The sequence below is a fragment of the Diabrotica virgifera genome, chromosome 1 (assembly GCF_917563875.1).
Source record: "Diabrotica virgifera virgifera chromosome 1, PGI_DIABVI_V3a".
Taxonomy (NCBI): domain Eukaryota; kingdom Metazoa; phylum Arthropoda; class Insecta; order Coleoptera; family Chrysomelidae; genus Diabrotica; species Diabrotica virgifera.
In genome coordinates, this window is record NC_065443.1 from 278,880,369 (window position 1) to 278,898,929 (window position 18,561).

General features: G+C 31.8%; 1 protein-coding gene across 2 annotated transcripts in view; it reads left to right on the top strand.

Annotated features, from left to right (window-relative positions):
* The window catches only part of LOC114333882 (lysosomal acid glucosylceramidase), a 53,518-nt gene extending 42,336 nt beyond the window's left edge, over positions 1-11,182 (top strand). For both annotated transcript variants that reach the window (XM_028283877.2, XM_050642043.1), the window contains one exon: positions 11,017-11,182. In XM_028283877.2, the coding sequence (XP_028139678.1) occupies positions 11,017-11,116 (100 nt within the window). In that variant the 3' untranslated portion in view covers positions 11,117-11,182. The remainder of the gene's footprint in view (positions 1-11,016) is intronic.
* The last annotated feature ends 7,379 nt before the right edge of the window (positions 11,183-18,561 follow it).

Genomic DNA, 18,561 nt, shown 5'->3' on the forward strand with positions numbered 1-18,561 from the left:
GTTTTGATATTCTTGTTCAGTCGCACAAATGTTTCTTTAGTTGTTTGGTACCACGGTTCTTAGACATTACTACGGTAGCCTAAATCGACTAACCAATGAACATTAAGGGTGAGATTACGTCACGAGAGTTTACTGTCATTTGAATCGTAATATGATTTTTTTCGAATCCTGAGAAAACCAAGATTACATTATTACCGAGGGCGGAAAGCCCCTTAGAATAAACAAGCAGATTCTATTGAATGAAATATTTAAAATTAAATATCGCACTTCTCTTTTATGTTCAGCCCTGTAACTTATTAAAATAAACATTATAGACGTTTTCAGGGACTTTCAGCCCTCGGTAATAATGTAGTCTTTCATTCGGAGTTTATATTTTTCAAAAATATTTATTAGTTTTCTCAGGATTCGAAAAAAATGAGTACAATTAAAACACATTGAGAATTTTGACATGCGTCAAAATTTTGCATTAACTCAATGTAAAATTCTGAACTGTTGAATTCCAGCTTCCCTAATAATTATTGTACATCAAAAGGCATTAGAAACTATTTGTAGAGAATTGAAATCTGTATTGGAAATAACTGTTAAAATTGGTCTACGTAATTAAACATATTCCAAAATTTTGTAAAAATGTAATACATTTTAGTTTTCAGCCCAAACTTAGGCCACACACAATGCAATATTATTCACATTTTTGAACTGTCAATATTTTTATTTTATTATTTATTGTTTAAAAACAATACAGTTGATAAGATACCCTCAGTTGCGGAGAAAGGATTAATAATAAAGATTTTTTTATTCAGTCAATGGTGTGAGCACTGTCAGTTAAATAGTAACGTGTGGCTCTACTTTTACACGCATACCTATTGTGGCAAATGTATCATATTTTTCAAAATTTTGGAATGCATTTAAATCGTAGAACAATTTTAACTTTTGATTTTAATACAGATTTTAGTTCTCTACAAGTATTCTCTCATGACTTTTGATGTAAAATAATTAGGGAACCAGGAATTCAACAACTCAGAATTTTACATTGAGTTTCCTATGGCCCTTTTTACGATTCACCACCCGGTATAAGATAAAATGTGTACTATTTGTCTAATTATTTCATAATAACACAAATAATACACATATATACACAATAACACACATTCAATGATCGAAAATCACTTAAAAATATGGGAATGTAAACTCTTGTGACGTAAAGTCAAAAATATAAGTCTCCCCACCACCGTCGGACAAGACAACCGTAATAAAGTCTAATAACCGTGGTTTGGTACATTATTTTCATTTACACTTTGTGGCTGTTTGAAGTAGGTGAATATATTTTATATTATGATGTCTCAGATTGAAGCGAGACCTGTTCTTTGGGGACAAAATAATAGAAATATATAAAGATAAAAACTTGACGAGAAATGCTTGAAATAGTGTATGCCGTGCACTTAACAGTGATTTGACGAATTAGGTGAAAGAAAAAAACACATTTAGTAAGTAGAGCCAAATTAATTATATGTTATTGATAATAACAGTAATTAATACTGCTAAGTATATTATAATAAATTTTATTTTACATAGTTGCAATTAACGTTGAGTTTAGAGGCTGTTCCATCACTATGTGTAAATATAAAAATATATAAATCGTATATTTTTGCGGTCATAGGATGGACCCAATAAATTTGGCTCCTCTTAATTCTCTTTCTTCGACGATAAAGTAACCACAACGCTATAATTTGATTTCGCTGCATATAATATAACTATACCTTTTATTGTACTAAATTATATTTAGTTTTATAGGGTAAATGACTCGGTGAAGACTGGAGTAGGCCGGCCGTCACGTCTTGTGTGAAATTATCTAAAAAAAAATATTTAAAACGAAGGGGACAACATTTAAAAACGAGTGGATGACAGGGGGTCTTTTAAATTCTGTACATGAAAAACATAGATTGTAATGTTGTTCTGAAGCTATTTTCTTGTGGCATTTTTGTAACAAACTATTCTAAATGGGAAATAAGCCACAATTTAAATAAAAAAAATGTCGGATGTCGAAACGTTAATAAAATCATTTATTTAGTTAAATTGTGACTTATTTCCCATTTAGAATAGTTTATTACATATATTGTATGAGCTACTTAGATGAACTAATCCAAGATCCCACAAATAACTTAGGAGAATAACGATTATAAAAACAGACTTTTAATTAAAAACATAAGAAATAATAATTCAAAAAATAGAAATTGCAAATGAATTAAATACGCATTACAGTACATTAGGACAAAAGTATGGACAAAAAATACCCATTTGTAATGATACATATCAGACATCGTATAATGTACCTCCCTCAGCCACAAAGTGTTAATAATATTAATATACCAAACAACAGAGCAAAATACATATAATGTATCTTCGTCCGACCCAATTCTTATTGTGTGAAAAGGATATAGTCGAGGAAATGAAGCATTTTGGCTCGCAATTTTTTCGTCCAGCATGGATTTACTTGAAATTTTCACAGAAGGTGGGGAATGGTCCAAGGATTATTTTCTATATCATGCTGCTGTACGCTAAAACCTTGGGGGTGGTTGCCACCCCATCTCGGGGGCGCGATTTTTTTTATTAAATTTTAACCATGTAAATCGATGTAAAAATTGATTCTAAGAAAAAAATGTTTTTTACATTTTCTTTCGTAAAACTAATATTTTTCGAGTTATTCGCGGTTGAAAGTAACAGTTTTTCGACGAAAAAATCGACTTTTTTAGAGGGTTTTTTGAGAATACCTCGAAAAATATGCATTTAATCAAAAAAGCTGTAGATATCAAAATTGTATCTTTAAGCAACACAAACCAAATGCTTTTTCTGTAATATCTTTAAGACCAATACAAACCGAGATACGGTATGTTAAAAGTTAGCTTTTTTTGTCAAATGCATAATTTGAAATATTCAAAGCCAAATAACGGAAAACCCTTGCATTTTTCGAGGAAAACTTACATAACATTTTTCAAGTATACATTTATATCTTTCAAAACATAATAATAAAAAGTTTATAGTCTGAAAATTAAGCGACTTATGATCAAAAAAAGGTCGGTACCTGCTTTTCTCTATGAAAAAATCAGTGAAAACAACCCCCTAACTACCCTCCTAATTAAAAATTGGTCTTCACCTTTCTGTAATTCCTTTTATATTTGTATTATCAATACACCCAAGAAGTTTGACCTATTTAAAGGGCCTAATTTTAGAAAAATTGGAGTTTAAGGAAAAATTAATTTTTTGCAATTTCCCATTTTTTACCTTTTACTTCAAAATATCTCTGAAAATACTGGAGATACGACAAAAATGACAGACTACTAAATTGTAGCTTTTTTAATAACTAAAATTTCCTTGTGCATAGATTTTCATTTAAGTGAACAGTTAGAGAGATTAGTTTAAAACCTCTATTTACGAGCAAACACCCCCTTATTCGAGCCCTTTAAACCCACCCTAATTAAAATCTAAGGGATCTTACGGAATTTACTTTAAACAATCTTATAAGTCTTCAAAAATCCTACAACGTCAATTTTTAAAAAACTTTTTATCGCCAAAAATGAAGGAGCTATGTTTATAAAACGATTTTTTTTCGAAAAATTCGAATAGTCCGCTTATGGATAATTTTCAATGTATGTATAATACCACAGAACTGGTTCGTATACTGAAAGATGACTAAAAAACTATTTGTATTTGTATTTGTACATATTTGTAAATTCGTATTTTTGTGTAAATAAATGTTTTTGTAATTATTTAGTTCTACTTTTTTTTCTGTATAGATCTATTAAAATATCTACTTATAAAAACTGTAATGTTATTAAGGGTGGTTAAGGGTTGAACTATTATGATATTATATTCTAAAGTATAAAACAATCATTTTTAACCAATCAAATCCAAATTTTACACATATTTAAGTTTACAATATTTTTATATAATTTTTGACAATAAGGGGTAGTTTACACCCCTAAAAATAATCAACGCCGTTAAGCATAATATAGAATATGAAGTACAGGGTGAGATGATCCTAATCCCAAATTTTTATGTTAATCGATGCAAGCCGAAATTATTCTTTTAGGATAAGTAAATTTTTAATATATAGTTCCAACAAGGGTGGTTTTAAGGGTTGAAATATTATGATAGTATATCTTAAAGCATAAAACAATTATTATGTAACTAATAAGAACCAAATGTTGACAATATTAAAGTTTAAAATGTTATTTTATACTTTTTTACAATTAGGGGTAGTTTTCACCCTTAAAAACCAAAAGCGTACAACGGCTCAATATAGAAAATGAACTAGAGGGTGTAATGAGTCTAATCCCAAATTTTTGTACAAATCGATGCTGGACGAAAATATTGCGAGGTTTTGCCATTTTTTCAGCTTCATTTCCTCGACTAATAAGTGCGTCAAAACTACCGCACGAGAAAACTCTCGCACGTTCAAAATTCTTATAATAAGTCCGCGATCTTTAAACCTGCGTACTTAAAGTTTGCGTGTGTATCACACGCTTAAGATTTTGATTTTTAAATTATCCGAATATCTCTTTTTTTGTAAAAGCTGTAAATGAAAATACTGCTTTGAAAGTTTATTTAATTAAAAATATCAAACGCACTAAAATTAACAACACAAAACAAAATTAACAACAAAACAAAACAATTCAATAGCGGGTATGTCCACCTCTCGCAGCAACGACTCTCAATCTGTTTTGCTTCGAATAAATATGTGTTATCCTTGCCTGGGGAATAGCCCGATATTCCTCTACCAGGGCCATAACGGTACCAAATTTTCTGAAGGCCTAAGATGACAGCGAATAGCTGTTTTCAATTCATCTCATGAATGCTCAATAGGATTGAGATCTGGGTTGCAATCGCGCCATGCTAATCTTATGAATCCAACTTCCATCTAAGATATTTATGGTTGCGAGAAAATCAGTGTTTTTATATACAAAACCTTATACAGCTCTTACAAGAAAAGATATATTTGGATAATTCAAATAACAAAATCTTAATGATCCCTCCGGGATAATATGACAGTGCTATGAAACAAAAGCAGCTGTTCAATTTTTCCACAGAATTTTTTAAAGTTAGAACATACAACGCTTCAATTCACCCCCGTGTAATACCATCTAAGCAAAAAAATTATTACCGGAATAAATTCAAACGACATCAATACATGTACCTACAAATTAGTGTAAGAATCTTGAAAATCGGAGTACAAATAATAAAATTATAATTTGTCAAACTTAATCAAACATTTTTCTGTTTTTTTGTTTGTTTAATTCCAAACAGTTCTTCACTCCTATAAAGGACTATAATTTGAGAAATACTATTGTAGGGTTACAGTAATATAATACAGTTACTAATATAGCGACAGTACGACTAGATCAGAAGTTCTCAAACCAATTAAAGACCGAGAGAGGTGTTAGACAAGGATGCGTGTTGTCACCTGACTTATTTAACATTTATGGTGAACATATCATGAGGATGGTTTTAGAAGGATGGCCCGGTGGAGTAACAGTAGCTGGTAGGAAAATCTCCAATTTAAGATTTGCTGATGACACTACACAATAAAGTTGGTCTGAAAATCAATAAAGCTAAGACAAAAATAATGGTGGTAGACAGATTCGACACTATTGAACTGACTAACATGTTACAGAAGTACCAGATAGTAAACACCTTTATCTATCTCAGGTCTAGTATAACTAACGATGGTAACTGTGAAGCAGAAGTTCGGAGACGTATTGGTATGGCAAAAAATGCGATGAGTCGCCTAACTAAAGTTTGGAAAGACAGATCTATCTCTCAATATATCAAGATGAGACTGGTGAATGCCGTTGTATTCTCAATATTTCTATACGGAGCAGAGAATTGGACTCTTTGCGCATGTGAGCGCCAAAAAATTGATGCCATTGAGACGTGGTGCTGGAGAAGAATGCTTCGCATACCTTGGACAGCTCATAGGACAAACGTTTCCATTCTAAACCAACTCATTATTAAAAAAAGGCTGTTCACAATATATCTGCAACGAATTCTGCAATTCTTTGGCCACGTGGTTCGCAGAGGTGACGACAGTTTGGAGAGTTAATTGTTTCTGGAAACGTTCCGGGGAGAAGATCAAGAGGACGATCACCAAGTAGATGGTCTGACTAAATAAAGCATTCAGCTGGAAGCTCATTCTGCGAAGCTCTTAGAGCAGCTGAAGATAGAGACCAATGGAGAAACATTGTTAGGAATATTGAAAGAAATCACGATCCTCAGTAATGGGGAAACGACAAGAGAGAGATTGTAGGGTTATTTTTTCCTTCCTTTTGAAACCTTTTTTGACAAAAGTGTAAAGTTTAGTAATCAATTCAGTTGGTGATCTTGAGGCTGAAGACGAAGAACGTTTTTCGTAAAATTAATAATAAAAAAGTTTCCCATATGGTTGCCCAACTTACGTAGACAATTTGTATAATATGAGAATATTTTAGAACAAATCGACCAATGGATGGTTTGAAAACATTTTTTAAAGATTCGTACGTACTTCTTTAGATGACATACAACTAAATTAGCCCAGTAAATGACCGGTTTGGCGTGTAATTTTCAGGGGCAAGACGGATTTGCTTGAAAATTTGGATTTAGGTTCTACTTACCCTATATTTCAAAGTTGAAATTGCGCCGTTGGTTGGTTTTACTTGAGGGGGGGGGGGTGAAATTTACCCCTTCTCGGGGGTGAAAAAACATATGTTTAAAATAAGTCTGAAAATGGATAAATTGACTAATTCTAAGCAACTTTTGTTCTATAAGGTTTTTTAACTGCTTTAATACTTTTCGAGTTATTTGCGAGTGAAAATGTGCATTTTTCAACAAAAAAAAACACGTTTTCTGGCAGTGTTTCGCAAATAACTAAAAAACTAAGTACTTTATCGAAAAAAATATTCTTAGAAAAAATGTAGCCTGTAAAAAAAGGAACAAATTGGTGTATTCACTTGGACTATAAACCCAGAAGAAGCAAAGTTGTATATCATGAAAAATACGTTCTTACTCGTAAAATTCCGAATCGAATATTTCAAGCTGAAGTAACCAAAAAATGAAGCACTTTTCGCAGAAAACTCATAAATACTCTTTTAAAGCGTCTAAAAATATATTTATTTTTATTTTTCATAAAAGTTTGTAGCATCAAAATTATGCGAGTTGCGCTCAAAATAAAGTTGGCCCGTTTTTTTTATATAATAAGTCGTGAAAATCTCCCCCTATTTAACATGCCAAATGAAATTAATCGTTATTGCTTTCCCATTTACTTTATATATGTGTTGCTAATATGATCTGTAAGTTTGACCGGTTCGAAGTGCTTATTTTTGGAAAAATTTGGTTTTATATTAAAAAAACTTTTTTTTTTAATTTTGGAAAAATTACACTCTTTTCAAAATAACTTCAAAAGTATTAGTGCTACGAAAAATCTCAAACAGTAAAAAAATATAGTTTTTTACTCGCATAAACACTCCGTTTTTTTAAATTTTATGTAAGATAAAAATTCGGTAAGATATGGCTGTTCAAAATTTGCATACACTGGTGATTAGTAACTCGTTCAAGCCCTTTTAACTCAAACTCTTTTAAAAAATAAGGGATTAAAAAAATATATTTACGTACTCTTATTGCCCTTAGAAAAACCTACAAATTGGTTTTTTTTAGCACTTTATAGCTTAAAAAGTAACTTAGTTATGAGTAAAAAACCAACAGCATACAGGATGGGGCATTAGTGCGAGGAAGTCCAATTACTCGTTTGTAGTAAGAGATACGAAAAAAGTTATTTAGATAAAGTCGGGGCACAGATAGGACCATACCCTAAATATATTTTCACATATACAAGGCCACTCGTATTGACAGGGTGACACAAACCTATGTTTTTTTAAATGGAATACTCTGTATATTTTTGCATTTTTGGATTCTCCTTGATGTCTTTTCTCTTAAAATAAAGGATTTTGTACTATTATATGAGATAGTTTAAAAGATATTTATCTATGGTTTTTGTAATTTCGTTTTAAGTCCATAACATATTAGGGTACATTTATATTTTAAAATAACTTACATATAAAATCAGAGTTTGTAGTGAATTTTGAGAGTAAACTAAATGTAAGGCCAAATACTTACCATGCCGGGTTAGTATAATAAGGTTTATTTTCCTGGTTTTTCCCTCGTGACTTATTATGAGATCACTAACACGAGAATTTTGATCAAATACTACAATTTTTACTACAAAAGTTAAAGTTGATTTACAGAGTAAAGGACTATCTTCCAATAAAGTTGTCGAAGCAACGCAACTCATAAATATTGGCAGTATCATTTTAGTCATCGAATTTATAATGTATAATTCAAGCAATTGAACTCCGTATATAATTATGTTAATGTTTACATTACTGAATGGAGAGTTTAATAACCTTTCAAATGCGCTACCACACGAGTCCTATTCCCTATGTAAAGATAAGGGGTGAGGGAAGTGGAAGGGAGGGGGTTGACAAATGACAGATGTATGTACCGTAAAAATGTGTCCCCATTAGATCAAAAATCAACCTGTTTCGTCATTACGTTAAAATCTAATAAATACTGCCAAATATCGAGGTGGACTGTTTTCTTTGGCCCACACTGTATACACAATGTAACTATTCGAATTTCTTCTCAAGGGGTCACTTTTATAACGGTAGAAATTATGTGGCAAAAAATTTAATCAGTAAAGGAATCTAAGTTTAATGTGACCGTATAATTAGATAATTCCAAATTGCTTCAATTGACAATTATATGATTTTTTTATCATAGGGGTAGTTTTCACCCCTAAAAAATTAAAATCAACTAACGGCAGTATTCACATTTTGAAATAAAAGGTAAATATAACCTAAATCAAATTTGAATGCAAATCAGTAACGACATGGTATTCAATTACATTGTTTGTTTGAATTGTAACTATTCTAGGGGGTGAAATTTAAGGGTTAAACTGTGACAAAATCTTAAACTATGTTATTTCATGTTAATTGACATTCCTTCATTTTATTAAAATATGATTTGAATCAATTACCCGCTTTAATTTACAATTATACGATTTTTTTATAATAGGGGTTGTTTCCTCCCCTAAAAAATAAAAAGCAACCGACGACACAAATTCAACTTTGAAGTGGAGGGTCAGTAGAGCCTAAATCCTAATTTTCATGCAATTCGGTGCTGCCCCTTAAAATTACACGGTATCGCCGTATTTCCCATTCATTTACTGGGCTAAATGTGGTTTATACAAATTTTATAAATTATTTATACAATTATCGGTAGTAATTGCCCGAGAGCTCTAAAATTATCGATTTGTTTTCAGAGTGACACTTTGATAGTTTTATTTTCACGACCCGAATGGGAGTGAAATTTTGTCAAAGTGGCACGAGTGTAACACGTCGGTAATAATTTTAGAGATCGAGGGTAATTCGCTGAGATTATTTCATGAATAAAACTATCTTTTTAAATTGTTTTAACTAATATTTTATAGATATCTTCACCTGAATATTTGCTAAACGTGTTCTTTGTGACAAGTTGTAAAACATTAATTATCATTAACGTCACTGAATATTCATTTTTGCATAGTAACGAAGGGCACCTGACGTAATGCTTGACGACGGGATATTATCAAAAATTAGCCCTTTAATTTTTATTTCCGTAGCTTTCTATTGGTCACAATCTCCTATGAATGAAATAATCAGTAGTAATTGCACGAGAGCTCGAAAATTATCGATTTGTATCCTGAGTGTAATTTCACGACCCGAAGGGGAGTGAAATTATGTCAAAGTGGCACAAGGGCACGAAAGAACAAGTCGATAATAATTTTAGAGATCGAGGGTAATTCGCTGAGTATTTCATGAAAAACTGTCTTTTTAAATTATTTTAACTAATATTTTGTTCATATCATCACCTGAATATTTGCTAAACGTATTTATTGGTGTTCTCAAGTTGTAAAACATCAATTATTGTCATTAATCTCACTGAATGTTCATTTTTGCATAGTAACGAAGGGCATCTGACTTAATGCTTGACGACGGGATATTATAAAAAATTATCAGTAGTAATTGCTTCCCGAGTGACACTTTGACAGTTTTAATTTCACGACCCGAAGGGGAGTGAAATTATGTCAAAGTGGCACGAGGGAACAATTCGATATTAATTTTAGAGATCGAGGGTAGTTCGCTGAGATTATTTCATGAATAAAACTGTCTTTTAAATCATTTTAACTCATTTTTTATTGGTACCTTCACCTGAATATTTGCTAAACGTGTTTTTTTGGTGTTCTCTGTGACAAGTTGTAAAACAATAATTGTCATTAATGTCACTGAATGTTCATTTTTGCATAGTAATGAAGGGCATCTGACATAATGCTTGACGACGAGATATTATCAAAAATTATCGGGTATACTATCACAAGACAGTGAGAATAAATTGAAAATAATGCGACAGTTTTTCGAAAATTTGTTGTCTGGCAATAGACACGAGAACCCGCAGGGCTCAAGTGGCTATTGCCCAATGACAAAAATTTGAGTAAAAATGAAGCATTATTTTCTTATTTATTCTTACTGTCGTGTGATATTCGTAAGATTATTTTTTAATACGTATATTATGGATATTTTCTTAAATGTGAAAGTTGTCAAAACTTGGAAACTGGTTGCCATTAAACAGAAACAATCTACTTAAAAAAATTCTATCGGTAATTTTCTACAGTAGATAATTCTCAGTATAATTTTAATCCGATTGGACAGAATTAAACACGTGATCAAATATCTTACTATACGATTGAAAGTTAAAATCATTAAAAAATAATCACTTTAATTCTTATTTTTGTAGCTTTCTATTGGTCAGAATCTCCTATGAATGAAATAAGCACTTTAATTTTTATTTCTGTAGCTTTCTGTTGGTGTATAATATATTTTTTATTAACCGCTATATATAACCGCAGTCTATAATATTTTTTGTTAACCGCTTATTTTCCATTAACTGTTTTAGGAGAAACGATGAGATAGACGTAGCTTTAGTTGACAGAAGAAGAGGACAAATGGACCTTCGTTTGACTCGCCGTTCATTTACTTCTATACTTTATTGGTGATTTTTTATTTGTACAAATATTAGACTGATTTTTAAAATTAATAAAAAATTTTCACTACCACGATAATTGGTATTATTAATCCGGAATAACGGTAATCTCAATACCCTATGGTAGGGGAGCCCAAGCGGGGATTTTGCGCGTTACTTGAGCGCGTCAGAAAATCACATGGGGAGAAACATTGTACCCTGTAAATCTATTAACTATTTTGAATGGGAAATAAGCCACAATTAAATTGAAAAAATAATTTTATTACATACATACATAATCGATGATCCTCTTATACCATAAGGTGTCGAGGTGTCTTCTTTACTCGTTATTATCTGCGAACTTACGCCACTTTTTTCGATCCCTAGCTAATTCTTTGGCTTGCTGCCACGATTTTCCTCTATTCTGCAATATTTCCATCACACTTGTATTCCACGTTTTTCTTGGTCGGCCTCTCCTGTTTCTCCCTATCTTCCTCGCTTCCCATGTCATTTTAACCTGTCTGCCGTCGTTCATTCTAAATAAGTGCCCAGTCCATTTTAATTTCTTTTCATGAATTTTTTCCTTTAATGATTTTACTTTTAATTCTCTTCTAATATCTTCGCTACGTCTTTTATCTGTTCTCCTAGCTCCCACGACTTTTCTTAAATACCTCATTTCGGCGGCTTGCAATCTCTTTTCTTGTTTGTCGTTCAATATCCAATTCTCTGCTACATATGTAGTTATAGATACGTAAACTGTTTTAAATATTATCATTTTCCTTTTCCTAGTTATTTCTTTTTTATTTAACAAGTTTTTATACAGCGAATGATATGTTCCTGTGGCTGCTTTTATCCTATTTCCAATTTCGTCTTCTTGTGTCCTCTTCTTATTTAAAATTATTCCAAAGTATTTAATTGTATCTTCCTGTTCTATTTTTTTCCTTGGATTTCAATATTTAGCTTAACATCTTTCTTCGAGATTGCCATTACTTTTGTTTTTTCCATATTAATTATTAGATTGTCATTTTTCTGCCTCCCAGATTCGTATGTTCTCCTTCAGAGCTCTTTCATTTCTTGCCACAATAACAATATCATCTGCAAATATACAGGCTTCGATTTTTATTTGTTGTAGGTTTTTGTATCCTATGGTATATTTTTTTGTTTATGGCCAGCACTTTTTAATTCCTTCGTCTATTACACAGATAAACAGTAGGGGGCTCAATACGCCTTCTTGTCTGACTCCGTCGTTATTCGTAAATTTTCTGGAAATAAGATTGCCTGTTCTTACCTGATTTATGGTATTGCAATACAAACTCTGGATTGTGGTTATCAGTTCCATATCCACTTCCTTATTTGCCAAGCTTTGCCATATTCCCTCTCTGCTGACCATGTCAAAAGCTTTTTTCATATCTAGGAATCCCAAATATACCGTTTCATCTTTTAGTATGGCTTTTTCGGTGATCTGTTGTAGAGTGAAGATATGGTCCTCGACGCTATGTGCTGGCCTAAACCCACTTTGAATATCTGCTAATATAGGCTCGACTAAATTCCGGAGCTTCCGCTCTAGGATAATTTTGTAGACTTTTAATGTTGAACAGAGCAACAATATGCCTCTGTACTTTCCATATTCTCTCGAATCTCCTTTTTTGTGTATAGGCAATATTATAGCCGTGTTCCAGTCACTCGGTATTTTTTTAGTTTTCCATGTTAGGTTTAACAGTTAATAAAGTTCCTTTGTGCCCAATTCTCCCAGATATTTCAACAACTCGGCATCTAATCCATCTATACCTGCAGCTTTGCCTATTTTTAGTTGGGTTAAGGCATCTTCCACTTCATTCATTTGTATTTTATTGTCCTCAATTACATCTTGTTCTTCTGTGTTTGTATTGTTTAACGTTACTGTTTTACTGTCTGCTGTTGTCTTGTCTTTGCTTAAAAGTTCCATAAAATATTCTTTCCATCTTTTTATAATGTGGTCTTCTTCAGTTATTATATTCCCATTCCGATCTTTAACCTGCTGCAGCTTCATTTGTGGTTCCTTTCACATATTTTTTAGGACTCGTTAAAATAATTTATTATTATGAGTTCTATTTTCTTCCATACTTTTCCCAAAATCTTCCCATGCATTTTGTTTTTCTCGTTTAACCATTGTTTTAACTTTGTTTCTTTGGTCTTTATATTTATCGTAGACCAACTGATTTCTGTTTTGTAGATACACTTTCCATAAACGTTTCTTCTCTTTCACTTCTTTTTTAATATCTGCATTCCACCAACTCGTCTGTGTTTTATTGTTGTTTCTTCTTGCAAATCCACAAACGTTTTCTGCCGTTGTCAAGAGTATTTCTTTAAATATAGTTCATTTAACTTCCACATTGTTTATATGTTCACTTTTATCAATCGGTTCAAACTCTTTTTCTGTTTCTTTTACATACTTATTCCTGGTTTCCATATTCCTTAGTTTGTATATCCTAATTCTTCCGCTGTAGTTTCTTGTAGGTTCCTGAGTCTTATCAACTTCGTTTCTGCTTATTTTAATTTTTCCTTCTAATAAATAATGAGCACTACTTATTTCGAAGCTTCTCTTTACTCTAACATCTTTTATTCTAGTTCTTGTTTCCCGCGAAACTATGATATAGTCTATTATTGATTTTTCATTGCGTTGGGGAACATCTCTGGTTATTTTATGTATTTCTTTATGTTCGAAGAAAGTGTTCGTGATGATTAGGTCATTATCAATGCAGAATTCTAATAATCTTCTCCCATTTGTATTTATTGTTGTTCTTCCATGTTTTCCAATAGTTCCTTGCCTTTTTTTTCATTTCCTACTCTGGAATTAAAATCGCCCAATATTATAAGTGATCCCCCATACTCCTCAATTTCTTGTTGCAGCTGGTCCCAAAATTTATTTTTATTTTCGACATTATCGTTTTCGCCTGGTGCGTATACTATAATTAATGTTACCATTTCATTTTTATTGCAGCTCATTGATACCTTCAGCAATCTTTTATTAATAAACTCCCAATTTCTTATCATTTTTATTTTGTTTTTGGGTATCAAACAAGCTACTCCTGCACAAGCCTATCCCGTTTCCTTTACTCCTCCAAAAATTAGCATATTACTATCCCCTATTATTTGAGTACCGGTGCCCTTCTTCTTTGTCTCTGTGATGGCTACTACGCTGTAATCAGTCTTACAAAGATTTTCTATTAATTCCAATTCTTTACCACTTATTCCTCTGACATTCCATGTTGCTATTTTTCAAATATCTGATGTTTTTTCATTACGTTTCTTATTTTCGTTTTCTACATTTTGTAAGTCCATTTTCATTTCCATTTTCGTTGCCAAATTTGTCTCCTTATCAGGTACCTTTTTTATCATTAGTTTTTTGAATTTGTATCATTGCTTTCCTTTTTAATCGAGCAGTTTACCTTATCCCAATTTAATATTTCATCATTTACAATAATCTTTTGATATTTGACTTTTACGAATTTTCCTTGTGCTCTTTGTTGTTTTGCAACTTCTCTTAATTGTCTTTGTACGTCCCTTTCTTGGGTTGTGTAGTCATCATCTATAAAAAATTTTGTTTCTTTGTCTTAGCAATTTCTTGTTTTTCATTACTTCTGCCTTATCTTTGGATGAACATAATTCCACTTTACACATTCTTTTGTTTAGTTTGGTTATTTCCTTTATCTCACATTTTGCGTTTAGGAATGTTATGATTTTATCTTCTACTTCTTCTTTCAGGAGTTTTATGTCTTTAGTAGTCTCCAAGCCAGTTATAATTATATTGTTTTGCCGTTCCTTCTTTTCCATGCTTTCCATTTTATCTTCCAGAATTTTAATTTGAGATCGCATTTTTTCATTTTCCCTCCTTATTTCTTTTATTTCTCCCAGGCTTTGCTTCCATTAATTTGTCATTTCTTTAACCAGAGCTACTAATTCTTTTCTCTCATTATGCATATCTTTCATTTCTTTTAAAAGTTCTTTTATTGTTTCTATTGTTTCTAGCAATTCGTCCATAATAGGACTTTTCATCGATTGTCATTTGTTTCGAGCTTCTGTCATGTGTCACATAATATTAATATATCTACTTCATACGTTATTGGTATATACCAATGATACAAACCAAAGACTGTCATTTGTTTCGAGCTTCTGTCATGTGTCACATAATATTAATATATCTACGTCATACGTCTTTGGTTTGTATCATTGGTATATACCAATAACGTATGAAGTAGATATATTAATATTATGTGACACATGACAGAAGCTCGAAACAAATGACTGTGAATGAAAAGCCCTATTAGCTCTTACACTCAGCCAATGTCTAATGTAAAATATGTTGCCTATCAATTGGTGCTAAATATACTCGCAAATAAGGCCTTTGGAATGTGTATGCAAATTACTATACAGGTCTAGTGTAGAATGTGTTGCCTATCGACCGGCGCCAAAAATTACCCAAAATTCTACCTTTCGGATGCGTAATTTTTACCAATCGACGTCACAACACCTTATATTCACACAATTTGTTAACTTCTCGTCCTTATTCGATAGTTTATTTGTTCACTGACACTCTCACTGATAAGTTTTACTATTAACTTTTTCCCTAAAACACTTTTGTAAATTAAAAAGCTCGTTATTATCCGAAATTCGAATAAAATAGCGGAGCAACTAATTTACAATGTTTATCGATACAGTGGCGTACCAATCTCTTATAATTTTCACTACCACGGCAATTGGTATTATTAATCCGGAATAACGATAATGCTAGTACATCTCAATACCCTATGGTAGGGGAGCCCAAGCGGGGATTTTTCGCGTTACTTGAGCGCGTCAGAAAATCACATGGGGTGAAACATTGTACCCTGTAAATCTACTAACTATTTTTAATGGGAAAAAAGCCACAATTAGAAATTGAAAAAATAATTTTATTAACGTTTAGTTAAATAATTAAAATGCATAATATATGTCTGAATTGCCGATATAAATGAGTCAGATTAAATAAATTATTAGAAGATCTTTTTACTAAGCAACAAAATTTTTGTTTAATTTAATAATATATATTTTGTATTTTGACAACGACACCCGATTTTGGCGTCGAAACGTTAATAAAATTATTTTTTCAATTTAATTGTGGCTTATTTCTCATTCAAAGTAGTTAATTGTAAAAATACCACAAGGAAGTAGCTTCAGAACAACAACTGTAAACCTATCCCTACCATATATGAAGAGTATACAGGGGAAAAACAAGGAATGTCACATTTTATACATATGGACATAAACACCAATAAATGTTTAATTTTCTTCTTCTTCTTCTTTTATATAGGCAGTACTGCCTATTTTTCTTCAACGGTGCCTTTCATTCTGCCTCTAAATTGTCATTCCATCTTTTCCTTGGGCGTCCTACACTTCTTCTGCCTAACAGTGACTTGTCCCTGGCTATTCTTACTATCCTTGATTCAGACATCCTGCTTATGTGTTTATTCCACTCTTCTTTTCTGTTCGTTACCCTGGTAATTATATTGTTTACCCCACATCATATGCGTCTGATTTCCTCACTTCTTACCCTATCCTGTAGTTCTTTTCCAGCAATCCTTCTTAAGATCTTCATTTCGTTGGTTTCCAGATGTCTTCGTGTTTTGCTTGTATCTGGTCTTGTTTCGGCCGTGTAAGTCATAACTGGCCTAATAACTGACTTATATATTCGGGCCTTTGTTTCCAATCTTAGGTGTTTGTTTTTTCAAATTGTGTCGTTTAGGCATCCGGCCGTTCTACTGGATTTAATTAATTTGGTCTTTTAGCCCTTCTTCGATATTGTTGTCGGCTAATAGAATAATTCCCAGGTATATGAAAGTCATTACTTGTATAATTTGATTGTCTAACTCCAATTTGCATCTTATTGGTTATTTGGCTATTACTCAACGTTTTGTTTTTTGGGCTGATATTCTCATATTCATTTCTTTTGCGTTAATGTTGAATTCGTGCAGTAATCTTTGTAGGACGTCTTCGCACTCGTGCGGCAGATTCGTGAAAAATTTTATAAGAATTGCACATTTAATGATACAAGCGTATAATTTGGTCCACATAAGCTGCACATGTAAAGGTTCAAATTTAGATAGGCCATCTCAGATTTTGCCTTTTACAAAAATGGCGGTCATTCAAAATGGGCGACTATACATATATGACTAATAGCACGATATCTTTTGAATGAAAAGTCCGATTTCAACCAAATTTGCTACTTGGGTTCGTTTTGTGATTTACAAGATCGGTGGCGTGAACTGTAAGAATCGGTTTACCAGAAGTTGTGTTTTTTCTGTTTTTTTATGTCAAACTATTTTATATTATGTAAATAATTTATTTTCAATTCTTTCACCCTGTATATATTAGTTTTTCAAAATGGTAACAAAACCATTGAAAAGAGCGTAAGAATATGCTTTAGGAAATATTTTGAACTTTTTAGTTATGTTAATTATAATTACCATTTAATAAATGCATAACGTATCTTCACATGTACCAATGTGTGGCAGATTCGTGCAAATATTATAAGAATTATTGTACATTTAATGGTAGAGTCATATAATTTGGACCACATAATATGTAGTATATTATACTACACATACAAAAGTTCAAATTTAGATATGAGGCCTTCTCAGATTTTGCCTTTTACAAAAATGGCGAGCATTCACAATGGCAGCTATACGTATGTGACTAATAGCACGATAACTTTTGAATGAAAAGTCCGATTTTAGCCAAATTTGGTATCAAGTTTCTTTTTTTGATGAATAATATCGAGGTCTTGAACAGGAAGAATCGGTTTACCAGAAGTTGTGTTTTTACTGTTTTTTATGTAAAAATATGTTGTTGTTTTTTTCAATTCTTTTACCCTGTATATATTAATTTTTCAAAAAGGTAATACCGCCATTGAAAATAGTGTAAAAATATTTTTTAGAAAAGATTTTGAACTTTTTTGTTATGATAATTACCATTTAATAAATGCATAACGTATCTTCACACGTACCTATGTGCGGTAGATCCATGTTGAATGCCCGCCATTTTTGTAAAAGACGAAATCTGAGATGGCCTCATATCTAAATTTGAATCTTTGTATGTTTAGTGTGTGTGGTCCAGATTATATGTTTTTACCATTAAATGTACAATAATTCTTATATTATTTGCACTAATGCGCCGCACATAGTTTCATAGGTACATGTTCAGATAAGTTATGCATTTATTAATTGGTAATTAACATAACTAAAGAGTTCAAAATATTTCCTAAAAAATATTTTTACGCTCTTTTCAACGCCGTTATTAACTTTTTGAAAAATTAATATATACAGGGTGAAAGGATTGGTACAAAAACAACATGTTTTTATATAAAAATCAGGAAAACCACAACTTCTGGTAAATCGATTCTTCCGGTTCAAGACCTTGGTCTTTGACATTAAAAAAAGAATCTATATACCAAATTTGGTTGAAATC